This window comes from Colletotrichum lupini, chromosome 4 (assembly GCF_023278565.1).
Source record: "Colletotrichum lupini chromosome 4, complete sequence".
NCBI classification, from domain to species: Eukaryota; Fungi; Ascomycota; class Sordariomycetes; order Glomerellales; family Glomerellaceae; genus Colletotrichum; species Colletotrichum lupini.
In genome coordinates, this window is record NC_064677.1 from 5,063,257 (window position 1) to 5,088,423 (window position 25,167).

Sequence of the window (25,167 nt, forward strand, 5' to 3'; positions counted from 1 at the left end):
TCGAGACAGACTGCCTAGGTTATGCATGTGAGTAAAAGCCAAGAATTACTCACTATAAAGAGACGAAGCTAACTATTAGTATCCCTATTACAGGGTAGTTAGTTCGAACCGTAGTTAATAAAGAGATTAATTAAACTATATAAATATCTACGTAGTAAGTATAAAAAGGAGGTTCTAACTATAAGTTAGGCTAGTTATAATAATCGTAAATAGGGCCCCTAATTAGCCCCTATATAGTCGGCTATATACTACGGTCGAATTAGACTTCTAATCCGATACTAACTTTCTCTTTTTTTTATCGATTTAACTACTACGGTTAGAAGTATAATTCGACCTCGGGCCCGTTTACTAAGTCGTCTCCTTTTCCCCCTTTTCTCTACTCTTTTTATATAACCTATCCTTCTATTTATATAATAACTTTTCTACTACTTACGAATTACTTTAATCCCTTATTTAGTACTATTTTTATAAAAGCGTCTGCGAGGTTATTTTTATTATTAATCTAACGGATCTTAAGTATCTCGTGCTTTTTATACGATTATTTAAGGGCTATAATATCGATTATAAGCCTCTTTTCCTTCGTCGTTCCTAATTTAACAAGGCATTCGTATAGCGAGTAAGAATCGGTATAAATAACTATTAGAATAGGTAAAAGGCTAATTTAATTAGTAATCTTCTTTAGTATTATTAAAATTACGTAGGAGAGGTTAACGCCGTTAATTATACTATAGACCTTTAATATTAATATATTTCTTATTACTTACTTACTTTTAGTTAACGAGTAGTAGATTATATTGCTATATATAGTAAATTCGCTCTTACTTATACTCTTATTAATTAGGATAATAATATACCCTAATTACGAAGTAAGGTCGTTATTATTCGTAAATAACCTATTAACAAAGACGTAAAGCTTACTAGTTATAAGGTTAATTAAGTAATAAACGAGACCTCGATTAAGATTTGTCTATTACTACTTAAGCCGCTTATTAAGTACCTTAACGTCCCGTTCGGTTAAATTTATAGCTTATACTACTCTAGTATAGTTAAATATTACCTTAAGCTAATAAATACTCGTAATATATACCCCTCGTACGAGCTTAGCTTTATATTACTTCTTAACGTCAGTTACGTTTAGATTAACGAGGTTAATCTTCTCGCCCTGCCCTTTTTACTAAAAAACGACGGTTTCCTCTTCGATTATAAAAATCCTACCGTTAAATACTAAGGGGGTATTTATTATAAAGACCTCTTTTAGCTTTATTATAAAGCCCGCTTTCTAAAGCTCCTTATTCTCTTTTTTTATAAAGTTAATATTAAATAAGCTTAATATATCGTCGGTTTATATTCTAACGATCCTAAATTAGTCGCCTTTATACTCCATAATTAGTAAGTACGGGTCGTATATAGAGGTAACTATTAATAGTTAATTAATATAAAAATCGTAGTAAGTAGCCTATTAATAGGTGCCCGATTCTACGAGCCTATATAGTAGCTTAAGCACTTTAATAATCGTGCTTTTTAAGTACTTACTAGCTATTTCCTTTAGTAAATAGGCTAGGATTTTCCTTATAAGCCCTGTGGCCGATTAAGTATAGGCCTAGGTAATATTACGGCTCTAAATCTCGTATCCCTTTTTCTATAGCAATACTATTAGTACTATTATTAATCGTTAGCTATAGCGCTATATAATAGGTAATTATATAAGTAGCGTTACCTTTTTAACGTCGCCGTACCCCTAAATTACGTATCTAGACTTTTCGTACGGCTAGGGTATTCCTTTCCTTTTAATCTTACGAACTATTCGTAATTTAAATATATAAAAGTTTATATATTTTTTTAAGTTGTATAAGATAAATTAATAGACCCCTCGATTATAAAGAGTATCTACTTCGATAAGATCTAATCCCTTATATAGCTTTTTAATAGTTATAATTATACCTTCTTTATATAGTTTAACTACTAGCTCGAAATCGGCTTTCTCTTTTACTATATAAAAGGTATTAATTACCTCGTCGCTAGTAATAAATTGCTACGTTAGGGCTTACCGTCGTAGTTTTTTACGACGTCTCGCCGGTAGTATTAGTACCCTTTTAGTAATTTCCTTTTTCTCGTCGTCTATTAGTATTATTACGACGATTTCGTTAAGGATAATTTCCTATACCTCTACTACGGGTTATATAGTTTCCCCTAGCTTTTTTTCTTTTTATAAGTTAGAAATTACCTCGTTAAGATCTATATAGTACGGTCTAACTACTATAATTAATACTTTAAATAGCTAGTCGCGATCTCTTACGACTATATAAGAGCGCTCGTTAATAGAAATTAATTTATATAGCCCAGCCTACTATTAGGTAATTTCGCACTATACTCGTATATCCGAATTTAGTAATATATTTAAATTATCCCTTATATCGGGCCTATTATATATAATAATTACCTCGTTAACTTACTTTTTTATATTTACCTCGCGTAGTACCCGTATTATTTTTTTAACTACTTAGGCTCGTTAGCTTATACTTAGTAATAGTAGCGAGGCTAAGGTCGTTTTTAAATATGCTCTAAATATTAATAGCGTTAGTATAAGTCCGTTAGGCCCTATAATATCGTTATAGTATTTAAGTATTATCTAGAGGCATTCGTCGTTAGTTAAATCCGGATTTTTCTTTTTAATAATTTTAAACGCCCTTTTTAATTATTAGTATACCCTCTCTACCTTTTTAATACTATAGTACGCTTTAATAAGTACGACTTTTAACTATATACCGTAGGCCGTCGTATTATCCCTAAATTTTACTAACTTAAAGCTAGTACTAGCGTCGGTTCTAATGCTATTTAGCGGTCCTTAGTATATATTAATCTAGCTTTTTTATAGGGCTACCTATACTATTTTTATTTATAAATCCCGGAGGAATTGCCTTGCTTAAAAAGATATAGATATATTAATTATATATAGTACTAGCCGACTATTTAAGTAAAAAATATCGACGACTATTTCCTAGTTAAAGTTAAGCTTATTACGTAATTTAAACTTAAATCTACGTAAGCTCTGCGTATTTATTTAATATTAGTAATATACTTTTATTAACTACTCTAGCGCCCCTATTTCGATATTATTATTACCTAATTACTTTAAGAGGTTATATAGCCTCGTAATTAACGGGTACCTAAATCTCTAGTATAGTCTTCTAAGCTTACTTTCCGTTAGGTAATTAATTAACTTCGTATCGTTAATAAGCTTTATAAACGCATACCCCTATCGTCGTTTAACTATCTCGAAGTACTTATTACTAAAGATTCTATTTTTTATATTATTAAATATAATACCTAGTTAATCTATGTCTCTTAGATATAAGAGAAATGGGGTATTAACGGGTAAAATATAAAAAGTTATCGTTCCGAAGTACGTCTCTATTTCTATTATACCCAGGGCGACGATTTCCTTACCTAGGCCAAAACTAATTTTCATAATACTTATTATTAATATATTAAGCATTATTAGCGCGATCTTTTATAGCGCTTAAAATTACCCTTTTCTTTTAGTTAACTATTACGATACCCTAGTATCTAGGATAATCTTATAATAATTATTTAGGCTATACTTTTTATTTACGTAGAATACTTATACGAGCTTAGTATTCGAGGGATCTAAGTAATATAAAAAGGACCCCTCTAGCTACCCTTAGATTTGCTTAGTACTATGTTCCTTTTTTTTAAATATTAAAAGAAATAGCGTTTTCTCTTTAATTATTAAGAGAATAGGCTTTAGCTTTATTAAATTTACCCTTTTAGCCGCTTCTATATCTATTATCTAAGGGACCTTCCCTTACTATCTATAAATAAAAGCCTACTTATTAAAAGCTTCTACTACTTTTTATTCGTTTAGCCTCGTATATCCTCTAGAGGCTAACGGAGTAAAAAAAGAGTAGTTAATATTATCGATTTCGTTATAATCTAATTCGTTAGTATAGGGGGTAAGATCTTTTTTATTTTCCGAATCTCTTATAGGGGGTATATATTTTAAGCTACTACTTTAGCTACCGTCGCTAGGTTCCGTACCCCCGGATCTACCCTTATATATAATAAGGAATTAGTTAAATTAATAAGGGCTAGTTTTACTATTTACTACCCTTAACTTTTTATACTATTTATATAATTTAGTACGCTCTTCTTCGGAGTAGTTACTTAACTAATATCTATCCTTTTTATAAATATAGTATTACTTTTTTTATTACCCTACCCGTAAGTTAAATCTCTACTTATTTAATAAATCTAGGCCTTTTTACTAGCGATTACCGTATCTAGCTTCTTTTCTTTTCTTATTATACGTTCGATTAATTTAATATTATTAATAAGGGCCGTCGTACGCTTAGAAATAAGTTTAGCGCGGTATTCTTACCTTAATATTAAAGCTAGATCTTAGCCTTAAGTAGAGCGTCTTATAGTTTTCGGGTGCTTAGTATAGGGTGATTTTTATTTTTAATATATACTAGATTACGGTATAAAGATATCTAACTTTCTACTCGTTTATCCCCTTATTTAGCTAGGTTTTTACTAGCTTATCGATTCGATTAATAAGCTCTTCGAGGATCTTTACTCGCAATTTACCCTCTATTATCCTAGCTATAGATATAAAAAAAATCGCTCATAGCTTAAATAAGAGCTCTAGGTTCTTATTATAGGTCTCGAAGCGGCTTCGGATTACGTTAATTATACTAAGAAAGTCGTTTTAATTAAGATTATATACCGCTTCGTAATAGTAATTAGAGGCTTTATTTATAAATACGATATTAATTACTAAATAGTACTAATGTTCCCTAATTCCGACTTTTTCATAATAATTATAAAATATTATTAGGGTTTCTTATAAGACCTCATACTTCCCCCCAGAGTATAATTTCTTTTTTAAGAAGATCTTTTTAAGGTTTATAAATTACTTCGTATTTATTACTAGATTTTTAGTATTTATATGCGATCCCTACGTCGCTACGTATTATTAATAACTTCGGGTTATCTACCTCTTTTTTTATTAGCCGATCGGTACCGAATTTCGTATTAATAGCGGTAACGAGTTATAGATCGAAATAGGCAGAATTATCGATTATCATACTTCTAGTACTATATTTTACCCCGGTATATCCTTTTATAATAATAGATTTCTATTAGTAATTATAGGGAAGAAATCTAGGTCGTTTACCCTTTTTTTAAATTTATTAAAGTAATTATACGCTCTATTGACCTATGCCTAGTTCTATAATACGAATTCCTCTTTTATAATTATCGCTATTAGTATTTTATATAGCTCTCGCGATTATAATTACGCTAGTAATACCCCTCGCCTATAAAGGAATTTATTAACTATTTTTACGATTTTTAAGCTTATGCTCGCAAACTATTTATTTAGCTAGTAGCTAAGGTCGTTTACGATCTCGTAGAATAGGGGTTACCCCTATAGCCCCTTTTTTTTATAGACCTTAGTTAAATAGATTAATACCGCGTTAATTTACTTATTATTAGGCTAATCTATGATTCTATATATCTACGTCCCCTAATAGTCCGGGTTAATATTTACTTACTTATAAAGGATTAGGATTCTATTTAGGATCGGGTTTTATTTTATTTTATTTTATTTTAACTCGCTAAGGGGCGTGCTCTAGCTTATGCTTATATTAATAATTACTAATATATTTAATCTTAACGGGAATATATTTAATCCGCGCGCTAGTTATAATAAATCCGTACTTTTACTACTCGACGAATTTATTAAAGTCTAAGAGATTCCCGCTTCCTCTTACCGTCTTACTACTACTCTCGTTTTTACTATTTCTAGCGATTACTACTACTTTTCTAAATCGCTAACTATCGTACTTACTAAGATCCTCTTTTTTATTTAGTAAAAAAGGGTAGGTTTTAATAGTTCTTTTTAATAATAATAGCAGCAGACGTTTATATTACTATAAGAAGATATAGTAATTAGTCTCGGGATTTATATTAGTTACCGATTTCCGTTATCCTATATACTTTTAGCTTCTTAAGCCTCGTGCTCTTTATAATTTCTAAATAGCTTCTTTAGTTAATTTCTAATCGCGGGCCGGCTATAAAAAAGTCGTTTAGTAAAAAAGCTACTTAGGGCGACGGTAAAAGGCTAGTTACTTAAGCGGTTTTATTAATTAACATAGTTTAATATAATAAATATTAACCTCTCGTAAGTAGTAAAGGGCTATAATTACTTAATTCCGTACGGTATTTAAGAATTACCTCCTTTTTTATTTACTTTTATAAAGTTAATTAGTACGAATCTCCTATCCCGTGCGGTATTAAGAGGTCGTTTCTTTTATATAATAAGATACCTTACCGATCTATAATAGTAGAGTTTAATTACTAATTAGTATTAATATTTTTATTATAAAGTAGTTAGTTCGAACCGTAGTTAATAAAGAGATTAATTAAACTATATAAATATCTACGTAGTAGGTATAAAAAGGAGGTTCTAACCGTAAGTTAGGCTAGCTATAATAATCGTAAATAGGGCCCCTAATTGGCCCCTGCGCAGTCGGCTATATACCGCGGTCGAATTGGACTTCCAATCCGACACTAACCCTTCTCTCATGCAGGGATGCACAATGTTAGTAAACAACCGTTCAAAAGGAAATACGACGCAATATGCTAACATCTAGAATAAAGTCCCGCCATCATCGGCACAGCCATCATCTACAGCATCCCACCCAGCACTAGTAATCGCATCGGTCTCCTCATCGCCTTCTACTGCACCCAATTCTATCTGGCCGAGGGCAACCTCATCTTCTCCCTCATCTCGCGCAATGTCGCGGGCCAGACCAAGAAGTCGACGACGCTGGCCATGACCTTCATCGGCTGGGCCGCGGGTAACATGACGGCGCCTCAAATCTTCCAGGCCGCCGACGCCCCCCGCTACCGCAAGGGCTTCACGGCTCATTTCTGCCTCTACGTCCTCTTCAACATCTTCCTCGTCCTCCTGCGCTTCCTCCTCGTCCGTCGCAATATGGCCAAGCGCAAGGCCGCTGCTGCCGCGGACCCGGCGAGCATGGCGGCCGAGGAAGTTGAACAGGACGTCGGCAAGGCCGGGGCTGTCGGGGCTAATGACGAGAAAATTGAGCACTCGAACGCGTTTGCTGATATGACGGATAAGGAGAACCCTGACTTCAGATATGACTTCTGAGCAGTGTATCTAGGCTTGAGTGATCTGGCCTTACATCGGCCTTAGTTCCGGATGGCATGGTGCAGTTGAGGAGAATACCGTAAAGTGCGTGGTTCGAGACGCAAAAGCGTGTGGAGGTGTGGTGGATTGCACAATGATTTGCCATTTAATATATAACTCTCATTTCTACTACTGCTACCCTAGCCATGTTGGCTTTCCCATTAGCTTAAGGTATTTCGCTCTCTATATTTCCTCAAATACCATCCTTTGAGAGGTTTTGTAATGGGACAACTGATGTAGTAATTATAAGGACGACGATTGTGTGTTGACCGACAACCTATTCTTCCAGCTTAGCTGGTTAAGATGTGTTGACACGGGGCAGACAACGCTGGCATTGCGGACTTGATGCTCAGTGTTCAATATTAGTCACCCAGTTAGATAAATTACAAAATAGTCATATCTATCTACATCCAATGCAACTCGTAGTTGAAGCGCCACAAGCCGTTGAAATGTCTCACCATCGGTTCCCGCTTTTTGCGCCTCATCACACCCCTGTCTCGTGTCAGTTGCCCTTAGTCGAGAAAATATCGCGGCCCTCCACACCTCACCCACGAACTTGAGCACAATTTCCGCCACCGCTCACATCCAAGGACATCCACTTGGAAGACGATCTGCCCTGATGGTCTAGCGGTATGATTCTCCCTTAGGGTCTTTACGACACGTCTGGGAGAGGTCCCAGGTTCGAATCCTGGTTAGGGCCCAATCCTTTTGCCGATCTGAGAACGACGCTTTTTGTAGTGACGGAAATCGAAGAGAGGGCATTTGGGACAATTTTGGCAACGTTGTGGTTGTCGGTGTGTGACCGGAAGTGGTACGTGGGCATGCAGTTGTTGACTTTTGAACTCCTTTCCCCCTGGATTTCTTCGGATTATCGGATTACATCTGAGTCTTGTTTGCTTATCATCTAAGCACAACGTATCGAAGTGCCGGGCTGCGCCGCTGAAGAACATGAATATTTCCCAGTTTCAGGGCGCGGTGATAATCTGAGGTGTTGGTTGTATAGATCGGCATTCTCAGCTCGCTGCACAACTTGCGTCTCATCTATCCATGCTGCCTCAAGAACCACGGGGAATATGATCGCCTGGTAGCGAACCGTGACATCGAAACACTCCGGAACAATCAACAAACAAAGGCCACAAACCCGAGAATTAGAGGCATTTCAATTGACGAATGCAAGTACCGGCTCAGAAGTTGCCGGATAATGAAAGTGGAAATGGAACTGGACGCTGTTTCCAGGCTCGTCGTGCGCACGTTTCCTGTTGATTGCGCCATGAATCGAAAATGAAATACCAGACGACGCAAAAACGGAACGGAACGGCATCGCACCGCAGGATGGACGAAACGACAGGCATCGAACATCCACGGCAATGCTTTCCACTCGGATAGCACGCCTTCTCAGTGGGTGGAACCCGGGCTCTTTTGTCGAAAGGCCAACAAGACCAGACTGTCTGAGGTCTGCACTGTCCCTCGTTCAAAGGGTTGGGAAGTTCTCTCTTGACAGGTCTGGGCGTCCAAACCAGCGGGAATTCTGAAGAAGAAAAGTCCGAGAGTTCTTCCATGCAATCCAGAGGTGCATTGCGGATATATGTTGATATGTTAGGGATGCATATGCAGTCTCTATACTATGTACGCATACAGAAATGCGTAAAGAGACAGAGCCTCATTACGGATGCTCTAGGCAATCGTTCATGTGAAAATGGTACTCCGTAATTCGACACTGATTATGGTTATCAAACTCTGATGAAAGACAGAGGAAAGAAAAATAAGGGAGGGTCCGAGTCGCTAGCGCCCCAAGATCCCTGGCGTCGTTCCCGAGGAACCACAACTGTCTGATCACAAGCACCGGCGACCACCAGTCTTTTTAGTCGCACATCTCCGGATTACCTTATCATGGAAAGCGTTGGTGGGGAAGCGTTGAAGCGCCAGACATGGTTCGGCAGGTGAGCCAAGAGGTTGGAAATTGGGCGGTAATGTGGTGCCACCGTACCACCGCAGTCTTGAGTCTATGAAAAAGGCGAGACCATCGGGCTGAAATCTAACGGGATCGTGCCACGACGAGGGGAGGGGGGCTCCTGTCAAATTCGAATTTCGCTGGCAGGGAGGGCTCATGGCCTCGGGCGGCGGGCCTGAAAGTGAAGTGTACACGGTGAGGGAAGGATTCTGAATCGGTAGAGTGCTCCGCGGTGCCCGGAGCTTACCTTGAGCAGCACGCTTTCGTACGAGTGCCAAGTGGGAGCCGGCCGACCTATCCTTTGAACAGGACATCTATCCGTAGTATACTCCGTACTCCGAAAGATAATTATCACTACGTAGAAGTAACGACTGTATTCGAACTCTGTACGGAGTAAGTTGTCGGGCTAGCCGGCACAGATTGTGGACACAAGGGGCCGTCGACGCGTGTTATAGTGGTATTCGCTATCGAGGGTTGTGACATGTCTCGCGTTGCCGCGTCCACTTGGTGAGCATTTGAGCCCTTGGGGTGGTTCCTGGATTCGTCCCCTGTTTGATGATGTAAGTCGAGGAGGCTTGAGTGTCTCGAGGTCTTGGGAGGACAAACCGTTCGGCCGCTGAAGTAAGCGTAACAATAAGGTGCTTTTTCCGCGAGGTACCTGAGTGTGGCAGGCATGAGCCATGCTTCACCACGTGAAGATGGAAGGGAAGAAAATGCTACGTAATGTAGCGTTCCAGCGTATGGTTGGTGGGTGGTGACTTCTCTCAGCGTTCCAACCTGCTAGTTCTCTGGGTGTCTGGCAAGGGCCAAGCAAGGGCCAAGCCAGGTACCTAAGTACCTTATTATCAAAGAAAGTTAATTCTTTCTGAGTTATAAGTATAAGAATATAGTTTTAATAAAATAGTATAGTACCTACTTAGTACTTAAATTAAAATACTTTTTTAAGCTTATTATAAAAAAAAAAAACTATATTACTAACTACTTACTATCGAGGGTTATAAATAGTACTATAACTTTAATTACTATAGCTTTAATTACTATAGTTTTAATTATAATAGCTTTACCCGTAATAAATAAAAAGTCTAATTATAAGTCCCTTAAAAGCCTCTCCTTAAGAGCTATAAGTGTCACGGCAGTGGGCATTAGGGCCCTGTGGGCCCTGTGGCTCAGCCTCAGGCTGCGAGGCTGAGCTCCCAGTGGTCACGTGACGAGCTGGACCGCTGGGCCCAAAGGGCCAGCCCGCCAGCTTCTGCCCACTGTTCTGTTTTTTCCCTCTTCACGTTAAGTCTTCAGTCAATTAGGTCAATACAGCAGCGTTCCGACCTGCCTCGAGTTCCCTTTTGTTAGTATACACGTAGGCAGGTCAGACCTTTTGGTCGCGACTAGGTCAATAGGTCAGTATAGGTCTATTGCGTGTGTATAGGAGGGGAAGATCGTGGGCAGAGCCCGCGGTCCCTCAGTGGGTATAGGTAGGTAGAAGGGTCCGTCTACACGGGCCCAGACTACCTACCTACTACCCCTACCTAACTACCTAAGAGGGCCCCTTTTCTACTTCGTAATCTAACATTAGCAGTCTTCTACTTTTATAATAAAAAAGGCTAGAATAGGGGCTAGGTCCCCTACTAATAAGAACTAGTAATAGAATTTATAGTTAATCCCCTATTTAAAAGTACCTAAAGCCGTATACTAAAATTTTAATATAGCTTCCGCTATAATTATTTATATAGAAATTTTAATATCCCCTCCTTCTAATTACTTCTTAATTCTTTAATATATATAATTCTAGCACGTATAGCTTTAACGAGGTAATGTGGGATATTCTTATAAAGAATATAAAAAGTGAATATTCATATAGAAGCAAGAATATATGAATATAGGGGATATAAGCGTATATAAAAGAGGTTTTTGTAGTAAAGAGAGTAATATAGTTGAATTACTATATAAGAAGTTGCTTACTTAACGAAAGGTCTAGGTAGGCAAATACACGCCTACATATAGGCATAAAAACCTCTTACTAGAATATTCCATTGCTTATTAATTATGATATAATTAATAAGCGTATACGTAAGTAAATGCGTAATCGTAGTACGTAATTCCGCCTCGAGTAAATTCCAGATTATTCAGTTACCTTCCAGTACTTTCCATTGCTCACGTAAGCTTATATAAGCAGTATTGCTTACATAATCAATACCCATAATAATCTACAGAAATCGTAGATTAATATGGTATATAGTTTGCTTACGTAATATTGATAATAAGGCGAATAATAAGGTAAACAAAGTTACCTTCGTAACAATAATTTATATACTTAAACTCCTTAGAAATCGTTAAATCTAGCGTAGTTAAAAAAGAGCTTTTTATTAGTTTAACTACGCCCCGAATACGTATATTTCTCTCTAAGCCAAAGCCCGAGAGGTATATACGTTCGCTAAACAACTTACTACTTATAATATATTACTATTTTAATTACGTATTACCTATCCTTCTATTTTAACTATAATAATTCCTTTACTAATAAATCGTTTAAAGAACTTATTTAGTATACTCTTTATAAACCCGTTAGCTAAGTTATTATTATTACTAATCTAACGGATCTCGTAGAGCTCGTAGCGTTCGTATAATTACCTAAGTATTATAATATCTATTATAAGGCGCTTTTCCTTCGTAATACCTAGCTTAATAAGGTATTTATATAGTAAGTATAAATCTATATAAACTATAGTAAGGATCTTTAGAACGTCGAGTTATTTAGTAATAAGGTCTAGGGTAGTTAAGATAGTATAAGTAACGTTAATACTTATAACTATTCCGTAAACCTCTAATACTAATACGCTCTAAATAATCCTTTTACTTTTCGTAGAGCTATAATAAATAATATTACTATTAATTATAAAGCTCTCGTTAGTCTATTCTTTATTCGTAAGGATAATAATATAACCTAGCTATAAGGTATAATTAGCGTTATTTATAAATAACCTATTTATAAAAACGAAGAGTTTAGCTATAATTAGATCTAATAGTACGAATATAAGCCCTCGGTCTAAGTAATCTATTTACTATTTAATATAACGGTTTAGCGTAATATAATTAATAAATAACGGATTTACTTAGTATTAAGTAGTAAATAACGTATTAAAAGCTACCTCTAGTTAGTAAATTAATATAATATAAGTACCTCGAGCTTATTACTTAACGAATTATTAAATAGTATCTAATACCGAGGGGTTAACCTACTTAAACTTCTTCCCTTAGTTCTTCTATCTAAGTACTATATTAATACTTTTTAATAAGATAATCCTATTATTAAAAATAAGCAGCTCGTTAGCTAATAGTTACTACTTTAGTTTAGCTAGTAGCTTAGCGCGCTTAAGCTTAGTTTCTTCTTTTTAGCTAAAAGTCTTATTTAATAATCTAATAATATAATCGGTCTATATACTAATAATACTAAATAATCCGCTTTCTCCTATCGAGACTAATAAGTATAGATTAAATATAAATATTATTATTTAGAGTATCTTTAAATAATACTTATTATATATTACTTATTAATAAGTATTAGATTTTATAAAACCGTATAGTAATTATACGACGTATAGAACAGTACTCTTAGGGTATAAATAACGGATCCGAGCTAGTAATTAGGTAAAAACCTTATAGTAAAGAAGTTAACTCGATTATATATATACTTAGGTAATATCTCGTAACTAAATAACGTAGCCTTCTTAGATTAGGGTCGGGGCTAGGGCAAGGATTAGATATTAACTAGTTCTTTAGATTATTAGTAACTACGTAAGGATCTCTTTTTTCCCCTCGTTATTATACCCTTATATAACTAGGTAAGACTTTTTAATAAGGTTAAGTCCTAGGTTCTTAATTTTATTAACGAATCGAGATTTAAATATCCTTATATCCCTATATTTAGGGCTAAGTTAAACGAATTTAATTACCCCTCTTTTTATTAATTTTAAAAGCTCCTTATTAATAGATTTTATAAAAAGTACTCCTAGGGTAGTAATAATACCCTTATTATAGAGCTTAGTAACTAGCTTAAGATTTACTTCTTTTTTAAATATAAAATAGGTTATAGTTATAAAAGTATTACTACGGCCGCGCTATATTAATATTTTTCTAATCTTTTTACTCCGTAATAAAGGGTCGTCGTTAATTATAATAACGATCTTATTAAAGACTTCTTTTATAGTAGTACTATTATTAGTTAGCTAGTTAATTACGGGGATTAGTAAGTAGTTAACGTACTTTATTATTATAACTAGTAGCTCGGGGTCGACCTTTTTTAAATACTAGGGTTTAATTATAGTAGCCCGGAAGCTTATTAAGCCGTGAGGTAATTCTACTACGTAAGTAGTACTATTTATTAAAACGAGCTTAAATAGGCCTTTTTATCCCTTACTTTCTTACTAGACTTTAATATTTAATTATAATAGTAAATTAATAGTATAAGAGATATTTAGTCCGTTTTAAGTAGCTAGTACCTCGCTTACTTACTTATTAATATAAAGTCTACGGACTTCCCTTATTACTTTTTTAACTACCTCTATACGTTAAGTAATATTTAGTAACGGTAGAGATTTGTTAGAAATACGTAGAAAAGCTCTAAAAACGAGGAGTATAAGAACGAGGCTATTTAGGTTAATTATATCGTTAACTACTTTAATGATAGCCTAAAGTATAGCCTCCGTACTTATTAATAAGTACTTATTTTAAATAATATTATATACCTTTTTAAGTACTACGTAGTATCTCTTAGCCTTATTAATATTATTATAAGCTTCGACGGGTACTTCCTTAACCTTAATAAATATAGATTTAGTAAAAGATTTAAACTTTGCGGTACTAAAGTTCTTATTAATATTTATAATAATCTAATCCGATAAACCGAAATAAACGTCGATTTAATATAGCTAAAGAGCCTCCTATATATACTTCGTAATTATATCCGCGAGGAACCTTATTACTTAAAAAGAAGTAATAATATTAATGACATAAAATATTAATTAGTTAGTACCCTTATAATCTATTAAGTATATTACGTTAATTACGACTTTATAATTAAAATCGTAATTATCTCGCAGGGTAAATTTAAATTAGCTAGGGGTAGTAGCGTTAAGTTAGTATTATTAATAGATCTTCGTAAGCTTTTTAAGGGCTACGATTTTTATATCGTTACTAAACTACTAGAGTAGCTTTAGGAGACGAGGAACCGAAGGGTAGCCGAAGTATTAATATAAGCGGCGTAATTCGCTCTTTATTAAGTAGTTAGTAATAGCTTTTTTATTATTAAGGAATAGAAGCTAAGGGTATCCCTATTTATAAATAATAAGTACTATAATATCTCCCTTAACTAGTAAGTTATTAATATTATTAAAGTATACTCCTAGCTTATCTATATCCCTTAGGTAGTATAAGAAAGGAGTATTAGTTAGTAAGACGTAAAAAGTAATATTACTAAATAGGGTACTAACGACTATAGATCTTAATAACCTCACGGGTTCGCTATTATTAAATCGAATACCTACCTCGCTAGCTTTAGAAATATTAAAAATAACTTTAAGTCGTCGCTATTATAATACGAGGAGTTAAGGGTAGCCTATAGTTAAGAATTCCGTAGTATTAGTATTAAGTATAATACCTTAGAAATCCCCTAACGAGTACCTCCCGTCTAACGAGAAAGAAGTTACTAGTTCTATAGGCTTAGTTAACTTATTAATAAAAGTAGTATTAATAAAGCTATATTCTATTACTTAGATAGCGAGGATATTTATAAAGGTTCTGCTACTAGTAGTAGTCGTAAGGTATATTATTAAGATCTAGACTTCGTCCTTATAATTATCCTTATAATTAAAGTCGAGGTTATTAAAATATTAAATTATAGTATTATTATCGTCGTTATTAATAGGGGCGGTTCCCTTATAGAAGGCGAGGAATTATAAATATAAGCTCGGTATAAATCTCTTATTTCTTTTTATACTATCTTTATACTTTTTATATACTTAACGTCGCTCTTCTTTTAAGTGCTTAGTTAACTAATAGCCGGTTTTATAATAAACGAAATACTTTTTATTAGTAGTACCGCAGCTACGTTAATTCTACTTATTAAATCGGGTCCTTCTACTAAAGCTACCGTAAGTACGGTTAGTTTAGTAAGTAACGGGGACCTCTTTATTATAAGTACTATCTTAGAAATATTACTATTACTTATTATAGTTACGCTCTCTTTTTATAGTATTAATTAAAGTACTAAGCTAGTAATAGATATTAGTAAATATAAGTACTAGGTTAAGTATAGTAAGTTTATATTTTAGTATACTACTTATATAGTAGAGGAGTTAGTTACTTATATTAAAGATAGATCCCTAAGTAGCTAGCGCCTCGTAGAGGATTATAATACGGTTAATTAGTGCTTATAAAATCTATTAGTTCGACTTACCTAGGTTCTTACGAACTATAAAGTATTAATAGAGGTTATAGAGCTTAGCGAGGTAGTTCTAATAGCTTATAAGCGGCTCGAAGTATTCCTAAGTCCTTTAGTATATTATATTAAAGCTAAGTAGGTTAGAAATATTACTAAGTTAGTTAAAGTAAAAGGTTAACGCCCTTCCCTTAAGCATATTTAGGAAAATATTAAAATAATATTATCTACTAATTCCCGCTCGTTAGTATAGTACTTTAAAAATCCGAAACTTCTTATTAAAAATATTATACTTTTCGCTACTATACTTATTCTTATTATTATAAAGCTTAGTAAGGTTAATTAATTAGCGAGTATTGGGCATAATATCGTCTTTAGTTTCTATATTAAAGTATAATATCTAACGGGGTAGATTTTGCTATTAGGTAATAATAACTTTATTCTCTAGTTCTTTCTCCTCTTCTTTTTAAAGAAGCGGTAAGTCGGTCGGTTAATAACGAGGCTAAAGTTAGAATCTTAATTACTAAAATTAAGCGAGTTAGGGTTATATAAATTCTTTTATTATTTCTCTAGCTTATTAAATAAGATTATTAGTATTTACTAACTACGGAAGTAGTAAGTAAAAGAAATAAGGATCGTAATATAATATATTAAAGTGTTTAGTACGGTTACGGTAAGCTATAATTTCTTTAAAAGTCTAAGTAAGGAAGTATTAAGTATTAAGGGCGCTAGTAATCTTTTTTACTATTTAACTACGATCTTTAATCGTTAGATTAATACCGTTATTTATAAGAAAGTCTCTTAGCTTCTTAAGAATTATACTTTCTATTTTTAAAAAGTCCCCTACTTCCTAGCTTTAGAAGTCGGTCTTAAAGTCCTTTTATAGCTCCTCGCCTGTTAGGCCGTCTTAATAATAATATTTTATTATATAGAAAATAAAAGTATTAAGCTTTCTATTATTCGTAAGGGCGGGTATAATATTAAATAAGCCCTATTAAGTTAGGTTAACGTAGTCCTATTAATAAATTAGAATTAAGTATAGTTCCGTAATTTAAGAGCATAGGTAGGCTAGAGGTAATATTAACTAATCGTTAGACCCTTTTTACTTATTACTAGGGCTAGCGGTTATTATAGTATATTTATAAGGTAAGTTATATAGTAGAAAATTATTATAGGATATAATTATCGTATTATAATTATAGTATAACGTTAGTTAGGTTAAAAAGAGTAGTAGGTTAGTCGTAGCGATCGTTTTAATAATAGTAAGCGGGTTATCATTACTAATTAGAAAATTCTACTCCTTTAACGAGGTATATAAACGGAAGGTTACTAAGGTCGGCAAAAGGTCGTAAAAAGGGAAGAAAGGCCTTTTATAACCGTACTTTTAGTAATAAATAGAGGATTCTATTGGCTACTAATTAGTAATTCCTTTTACACTTCTTATACCTTCTTTTACTAATCTAGTCTCGGAGCTTTTATTAAGTTAGAAAGAGGTAGATTTATTAATAATATAAAATAGATCCTTATTACTATTATTATTAAAATCTTTTCTTTTCCTTAGTATCTCGGAACACTTCGCTATTAATAAGAGATTCGCTATTAACGTATTTATAATTCTAAAGGTCTTATTATTACTAAGTACTAATACGCTAGCGATCGTTAGATTAATCTCTTAATAATTAATCTCCTCTTGCTTATTACTAATTTAAAATAGTGCTTAGTTATAATATATTTAAAATAAATTCCTCTATGAGCGGTTTAATTAAAAAGAAGTTAATAATAATAATAAGGCTAGTAAAGATAATATTAATAATAGAAGCGAGGTTAATAATAATAATAAAATAGTTAATCTTTTCGTAGTAATAGTCTTAGTAAAAGAGATCGTACATAATAAAGCGCGCTCTTAATAACCTATAACTAATTAATTAGTCGTTAGCTAGCGGTAGTAAAAGAGAACTAAGGTAGTATAAACTAGGCCGCTTATTATTAGTTAGATAAATAAAACTAAGTTAATAAGTTAGAATAGCTAGCGAGGTAAGTTAAGGCTATCTTTTTTACGGTTATATCCTTACTAACTTACGGTAAAAATATATATATAATTTAACTACTAATTAGTATTAATATATATATAAGTAGGTTAGACCTTTTAGTCGTAACTAGGTTAATAGGTTAGTATAGGTCTATTACGTATATATAAGAGGGGAAGATCGTAAGTAGAGCCCGCGGTCCCTTAGTAAGTATAAGTAGGTAGAAGGGTCCGTCTATACGGGCCTAGACTACCTACCTACCACCCCTACCTAACTACCTAAGAGGGCCCCTTTTCTACCTCGTAATCCAACACCTTTCGTGATATAAGAGCCTTTAAATTAAGTTAAAATACTTATTAAGATATTAATAATTAAACTAACTTTATAATAATAACTTTAATAAAAGACTTAATAAATAATACTAAAATCCTTGCTAACGTTAAGTATAATTTATAAAGCGTAATAATATAATTATAAAGTATTATTAATATATCTTATATTAAAAAAGGTATTATTAATATTAATAAAACGGATAAGGCTATATTAATATAATACCTCGGCTTCTTTTTATAGCTCGAGGATAATCGTTTTAAATAGTATTAAAAATCTATTAAAAAGCTCTTTTAAATACTTTAATATATTTATTACTATTTTTATAATAATAAGACTCTTAATACTTATATATAAAAGTAGGTATAAGAAATTAGGCTATGAGCACTTAACTAGCGAGGCTATAATATAAGTATAGGTATATTATAAGACTAAAGCTTATAGAGTCCTTTATAAGGGCTTTATTTCTTAAAAAGTTCTTTTATAATAAGATCCGTGCACTGGTCGCTAAGTTATTAACGTTTTATTACTAGCCGTATTTTAAATTTATTATAATTACTCCCCCCTTACGTAACTTTAGTCCCTAAAGTTATTATATAATATCTTCCTTTAACGCTAATAATAAAGCTATTAATATTATTATTCGTAATAAATTCCGTAAAATATTAATAATATTCTTTTTTACTTAGGAACAAGGTATTACTCCTATTTCCTTATTTAATAAATACCTTATTATTATTATTTAGTAATAGCGCGCCGATTAGTTACTAAGTTAGTAATATATATTCGTAATAAAATATTCTAACCGTCGTAATATATAAGAGCCCGCTTAACCTCGCGGTTATTATTATTACTAAGCTATTAAGTATAGTAAAAGATTTTTCCCCCGTTACTAATTACGTATTTACTTTTTCTTCCCTCCTTCTATTTAGTAACCGTTCTATAAATTCTTTCTTATATAACTATACTTTTCTTTTTATAATATTCTAATTCTATATCGTTTTTTAATTACGACTCTCTTATTATACTATCGCTAAGTATTTACTAAAATATTTACTATTTCGCGTATTTAGGATATATTTAATATAAAGTATAATTCTAAAAAGGGCTTCCGTAGTTTTTATAATAATGCTCCTTATATACGCTACTTAGTTAGCCCATATTACGATATTAACGAGCTCGTTTATATCGCTAGCGCTTATATTACTAAGTATATTATTTATTAAATTAATAAAAAGAAGTATTTTACTATAAGTTATCGAGTCCTTACTAATCCGTTACTAAAATATTAGCTAACGATATTTTTTAGGTTCCTAAGGAGCTATATAGCGCTGCCTAGTTTATTTAGAATACTTTTATAGAGTTTTATAATATTAAAGAGTAAAATAGCCTTAACTTTTATAAGCGCGGCTACGTTCTTTATATTTTTAATTATACTATTAGCATATAAAAAAAAGTCGCTACTTATATTATTAACCCGTCGGTAGGTAATAAAGTAAAGAAGGTTTATTTTAAATAGGCTACTCTCTAAGAGCTCGCTACTAATTACGAGTATTTAAACTTATTAATCTCGATTATAATAAGTTATTAATAATCGTTTAGCGAATTTTCTTTTTACTAACTTAGATTTCTCTTTTTAAGTTAGTATCCTTAATATTAATAATAAGACTAAGATTATTTCCTACCTTAGTCGCCTCTAGCTAGCTTATTTTTATAATAATAGCTATATAACCGCTTTATAAAATAACCTTAACGCTTTAGCTTAGTACTATAAAAAGACTTCTAAGGGCATTATTATTACGTATATTTAAGAGTTTTTTACTTTCTTTACTTTTTATAAACGCGTTACTAAGTTCTTAATAAATAAAGTACTTATTTATATTATTATTATATATAGCGCTACCCCTATTTCCCGCGGTCCTAAGACTCGGACTTTTATTAAAAAGTATATTCTTATTATTAATTATATTTTTAATAATAACGACGAGCGGGACGACTTTAAGTTTAAGTTTAATAAGTCTTAGTGCGAAGATATCGAATTTAAAAAGCTCGATAATAACTTAGAAAATTCTCTTTTTTAATATCGTAATAAGTACTACTACTTTAATATTAATAACTTACTAACTTCTACTCGTAACGCTCTTTTTAATATAAACGAGGGTACTCTAGCCCTTAGTTATATTACTCTAAATCTTAATAAGGCTAGTATTATGCTCCTCTTATTCTAAATAAAAGCTTTATAACGGCTTAACGAGGCTATTACTTATATTAAAGTTAAAACTGCGGGTCGTAATAAGTAGTTTAACGTTAATAAGTTCTTTACGAATATTAATATTATTAAAGTCCCTTAGCTTAACTAGGACTACGAGAGCATTGCTTTAAATAACGCCCCCCGTCCCTAACTTATTATTAATAATAATAGCGTTACGGCCCCTACTTTATTTCTTACTCTACTTCTTATTATAGCTCTTATTATACTTCTTATTATAGTTTTTAATAATAACTAAGTAGCGAACGCTCTACGAACCGCTATTATTAATATATATAATACTTTATACGACTTTAATTACCTCTCTCTTACTTATTATAGTATTAATAAAGTTAATAGCTTTATTCTAAGTAGTTAGCTAAGTACGTATATAAAGCCTCCCCGCTTCTTACTTACTAAGCGGACTATTATTACTAATTATTAAGCTTTAGAAATATACGCTAGAGCTACTATTACTATTACTAATATTACGTAAGTTACTCCCCTTACGTAGCTAGATCTTAGCAATTTTTTAATAATATATTATTAAGGGTTGTAATATTATATCTTTTTTTTAAGGATTATACTAGGCTAAATAAAAAGGGTTTTATAATATATTATTAGTTAACTTATTTTTAGTAACCTTTCGCTACGAACTTAATGTTTATTATCCTATTTTATATATACCCTTTTCTTATAATATTCGAATTTATTAACTACTTCTACTACCCCTTTAAAATACTTAATAAGCTCTTACGTATTATACTTAGTAAGCTACTTAGCCTATTTAATAAGATATTATAAGTTTCCTCCCTTATTTTATATTATAACGATTTTTTTAACTTTTTAAATATTTTACTCGTTCTCTAACTCTAAGAGATTTGCTATTTAGTCGCTAACTATTCGGTAATTTCCCTATAGCTTAAGCTAAGAAACTAAAAAAATATTATATATTCTTTAATACTACTTTAATAAATATACTTAATAAGCCTATTTCCCTACCTTTTTAACTATTGCTACTTTAATATATTTCGGCGCTAGTTTATTATTTTTAAATTATATATTTTTTATTAATAGGCCGACGACCTCTTTACGATTAAACTCCTTTAGGGTATATTTTTTATTATAATAAATTACTTAGCTCTTAAAGGCTTATATTTACGCTTACGTAACCTAGGCCCTAATCTCCCTAATTTTCTAGACCCTTTTCTAAACCCCTTAGACTATAGCCTTATAATTAAGTATATATTTAACGTACTTAAAGTAATAGCCGTATAGTATTATATACGAGGATACTTTTATAATAAAGTATTAGTTATTATTATATATAAACTCGGCCTCCTCTAGCTACGCTACTTACTTATTTAGCGAGCCCTTAGTATAAATCCTTAAATACTTTTTTAATATTTAATAGGTTCGCTCTATTTAGCCGTCCGTTTATAAATAATACGTAATAAATAGTTAGTAACGTATTACCCGTTCTTTAGCAAACTCTTCTTAAAATACGCTTATAAAAAGCTTATCTCTATTTATAATAATACTTTTAAATATACTAAACTTATATTTAACCTCTTAACATAAAATACTTACTATTTATACTACGTTAAGTATTTTAATAGTAAATAAGAACTTTGCGAACTTTATTATATAATAAATAATAATTAAAATACTATTATACTCTGCGCCGTTATTATAAGCGCTTAGTAATAGCCCCGTAATAAAGTCTATAAATATTTCTTAAAATAGGTATAAGGGTAGTAGTAGTAACTATAGCTACCCGTACGGCTTATATTTTAAAATTATAATTCTTAAATAATACTTATAGTTCTTAACGTATTCTTAAATATTTTATTAAATATTTTCTTAATAGAACTTTTTTTAGATTAGCTCGAGAGTTTTCGTAGCTCTTATATAACTTACCTTATAGTCGTCGTAATATTAATAAAAGATCTCTATTTAAAGAGATTTTACTTAAAAAATAACGAGTCTTTTTTTAAAAAATAGTATGCCCTATTCGTTAAGTAAATATACTCTTAACTCGCTAGTTATAATGCGAACTCTTATTAATTATAATATATAAAACTCGTTTTTAACTTATAGTCCTCTAACGAGCTCTTTAATTTTTAATAAGAAACGAAAAGCGAATACTATTTTATCCCTTATAAACTCCTTTATAATAGGGTATAGGATATATTATTTTAATATAATAACCCTAGCTCTATCTAACTCCTCTTTATCCTTATTAAACTATTAACGAGCGTTTATTAATAACTCTCTTACTTTCTTACCTTAAGTTATTATAGTAATAATTATTATTATTTTATTAGTACGCCCTATAATACGCTATTAATATAAAAAAGAGGATTCCCCGTCCCTAGAGCTAGTTAATATCTAGCTAAGATTACGAAGGGAGGCCTTAACTACTTAAATATATATTTTAATAGTATTATTTTATCTTTTTAAACTAATTATTTTTTACTAAATATCGGGTAGTAATTCGCTAATAAAACATAACTTCTAAATTAGTATAAGGAGGACGTCCTTATAAAATACTTCTCCCTCTATATAATCTAGCTTTTTAAATAGACCGTTTACCGGGTTCGTTTTCCCTAGCTAGTATTCTAAGTTAAAGTTAAATATTAATAGTTTATATACTTATTTCGCGAGCCTTCCCTAAAAGTCCCGCGCTAATATATTAATTATTCCCTGAAGTACTTAGTAATCCGTTAGGATTATAAACTTTTATAAAAGGCCTTAAAAATAGTAAGCCTAGTACTCTAGCCCTTTTATTATAGCGAGCAGTTCTTATTAGCCTATAGCCTATTACTACTCCGTATTTATAAGCTTCCGTAATTAATAAGTAACGGGTCGCTATTCTCTATTAACCTATTATAATAAAATTACTATAATAGCTTTAACTAAAGTATTAGTTTTTACTTATATAATACGTTATAAGTTCTAATACGTAAGTACGGTTACCGAGGTAAAAGTAACCTTTAGCTAATTAAACGCCTCGTTTACTTCCTTAGTTTATTAGAAGTCCCTTATTTACCCCTTTTTTATTTTTAGTAATACTATTATTAGTATAATAATACCTAAGTATTTAGTAATAAACTTATAATAAAAGTTATAGAACCCTAAGAACACTTAGATATCCTTAATAAACTTTAGCGCCTTTTAGTTAGTAATCGTTCGTACTTATAATAAGTCTATTTCAATTCCTTTTAGTATAATAATATAACTTAAGAACTCGACCCTCTTTTAATAAAACGAGTACTTTAATAGTTTAGTAAAAAGCCTATATAAACGTAGATATTAGAGGACCTTTTTAATATCTTCTGTATACTACTCTTTTATTATTAAGTAGATTATTAAATCGTCTATATATACTATATAATAAGTATTTAGTAAGTCGGCGAGCGCTTAGTAAATATACGCTTAAAACGTTACGGGTACGTTCGTTAGCTTAAAAAGTATAATAATATACTTAAAATAACCGTATTAACTCCGGAACGCTATTTTTTATTAATCTTTTTTTTTTAATTCGGATACGGTAATAAGTATCCCTAATATCTATTTTTAAAATCTATTTTGCTCCGTAAAGCCTATCTAAGAGCTCGCTAATAAGTAGTAGTAAGTATCGATTTTTATAGTTACTTTATTTAGCCTATAGTAATCTATATAGAGGCGTAGTATACCGTCTTTTTTTAATATAAAGAGGATCGGTACCCTAGCCTTATTAACTAAAAATATAATATAACCGTTCGCTAAGTTCTTAGTAATATATACGCAAAGCTTATTAAGTTATTTCTTATTTAATAAATAAATAGGACTATATAGTAATTTAGTACTTAGAATTAGGTTAATAGAGTATTCTACCCCGCTATATAACTACGGTCCTTTTACTAACTACTTATTAAACGTCTCTACTTTTAATTAAAGTTCTAATAATAGACCCCCTCGTAGTTTAGTCTCCGTTACCCCTATAATACTTTTTATAATAATAATATATAATATATATATCCTCTCGTAATTCTTAACGATATTATAAACTATTACCTTTAGTTCGGTAATTAAAATAGGCTCGTATAACTATATATTCGTTATTATATTAATACGAATGCCCTCTTAGCTTATTAATAATCGTAATAATAAGAGGTTTACTATTCCTTTATCCTTATTAACTACGGTAAATAGTTACCGAATCTTCTTTAACTATTTATAGTAATTAATAAAAAAGAGCGTTAACTAATAAGCTTTCCCTTAGCTTATAGCTTTACTCTAAAAGTCCCTTAACGAAGGAGCTATAGTAGTAGCTAGGGTTAATCTTAAGTAAGTTACGAGCCTAGTACTAATAATATTTATCTTAGAGTATATATTTATATTAACTTTTACTAACTTTTTAATAATACCTCGTAGAACTATTACTTTACCCTTCGTAATTATTCTTATTAATACCTTCTTAATACTTAGTATAAATATATTAAGTATATTACTTATACTTACTCGTTTTTTAACGAGTTGACCTCTATAACTCTCGGCTCGGTAATAACCTATTAAATAGTTACTAATATTAGCTTCGATCGGGGGTATATTAGCTTATCGTTACCCCTACTTCTTAACTTATTTTTCTAGTACTTACTAAATATATAGCCTATTTTATTATATATAAAGTACTTAATATCGCTACTACGACGCTTTTATAATAGCTCGGCACGAGCACTCTTTATAATATTACTTTTAATAAGTCCCTAGAGCCTAGCCCCTTAGAGCTCTCCCTACTCTTTTTTTTATAAAAGAGGGATATTCGACGTAATTATTTTAATAATAAATATAGCCTCTTCTTACCGTCCTTTTATAACTAGTCGCCGCCTTTTTACTAATTTAATAACTATAGTTTATTAGCCTCGTAAGCTATATTATATACTCTCTTAATTAAAACTT

At 31.8% G+C, this 25,167-nt stretch overlaps 1 protein-coding gene and 1 non-coding gene across 2 annotated transcripts; both read left to right on the top strand.

The window, feature by feature from the left end:
- Positions 1-6,608: 6,608 nt before the first annotated feature.
- On the top strand, positions 6,609-7,198 carry CLUP02_08624 (allantoate permease; the record flags this gene model as incomplete). The annotated part of the gene is made up of 2 exons (XM_049287610.1): positions 6,609-6,625; positions 6,685-7,198. The coding sequence occupies 2 exons, from the start codon at positions 6,609-6,611 to the stop codon at positions 7,196-7,198; spliced, it is 531 nt and encodes a 176-aa protein (XP_049144753.1).
- A 652-nt stretch (positions 7,199-7,850) lies between these two features.
- Positions 7,851-7,937, top strand: CLUP02_tRNA119. The gene has a single exon. It is a non-coding gene; the product is annotated as a tRNA-Pro (tRNA).
- Positions 7,938-25,167: the final 17,230 nt, after the last annotated feature.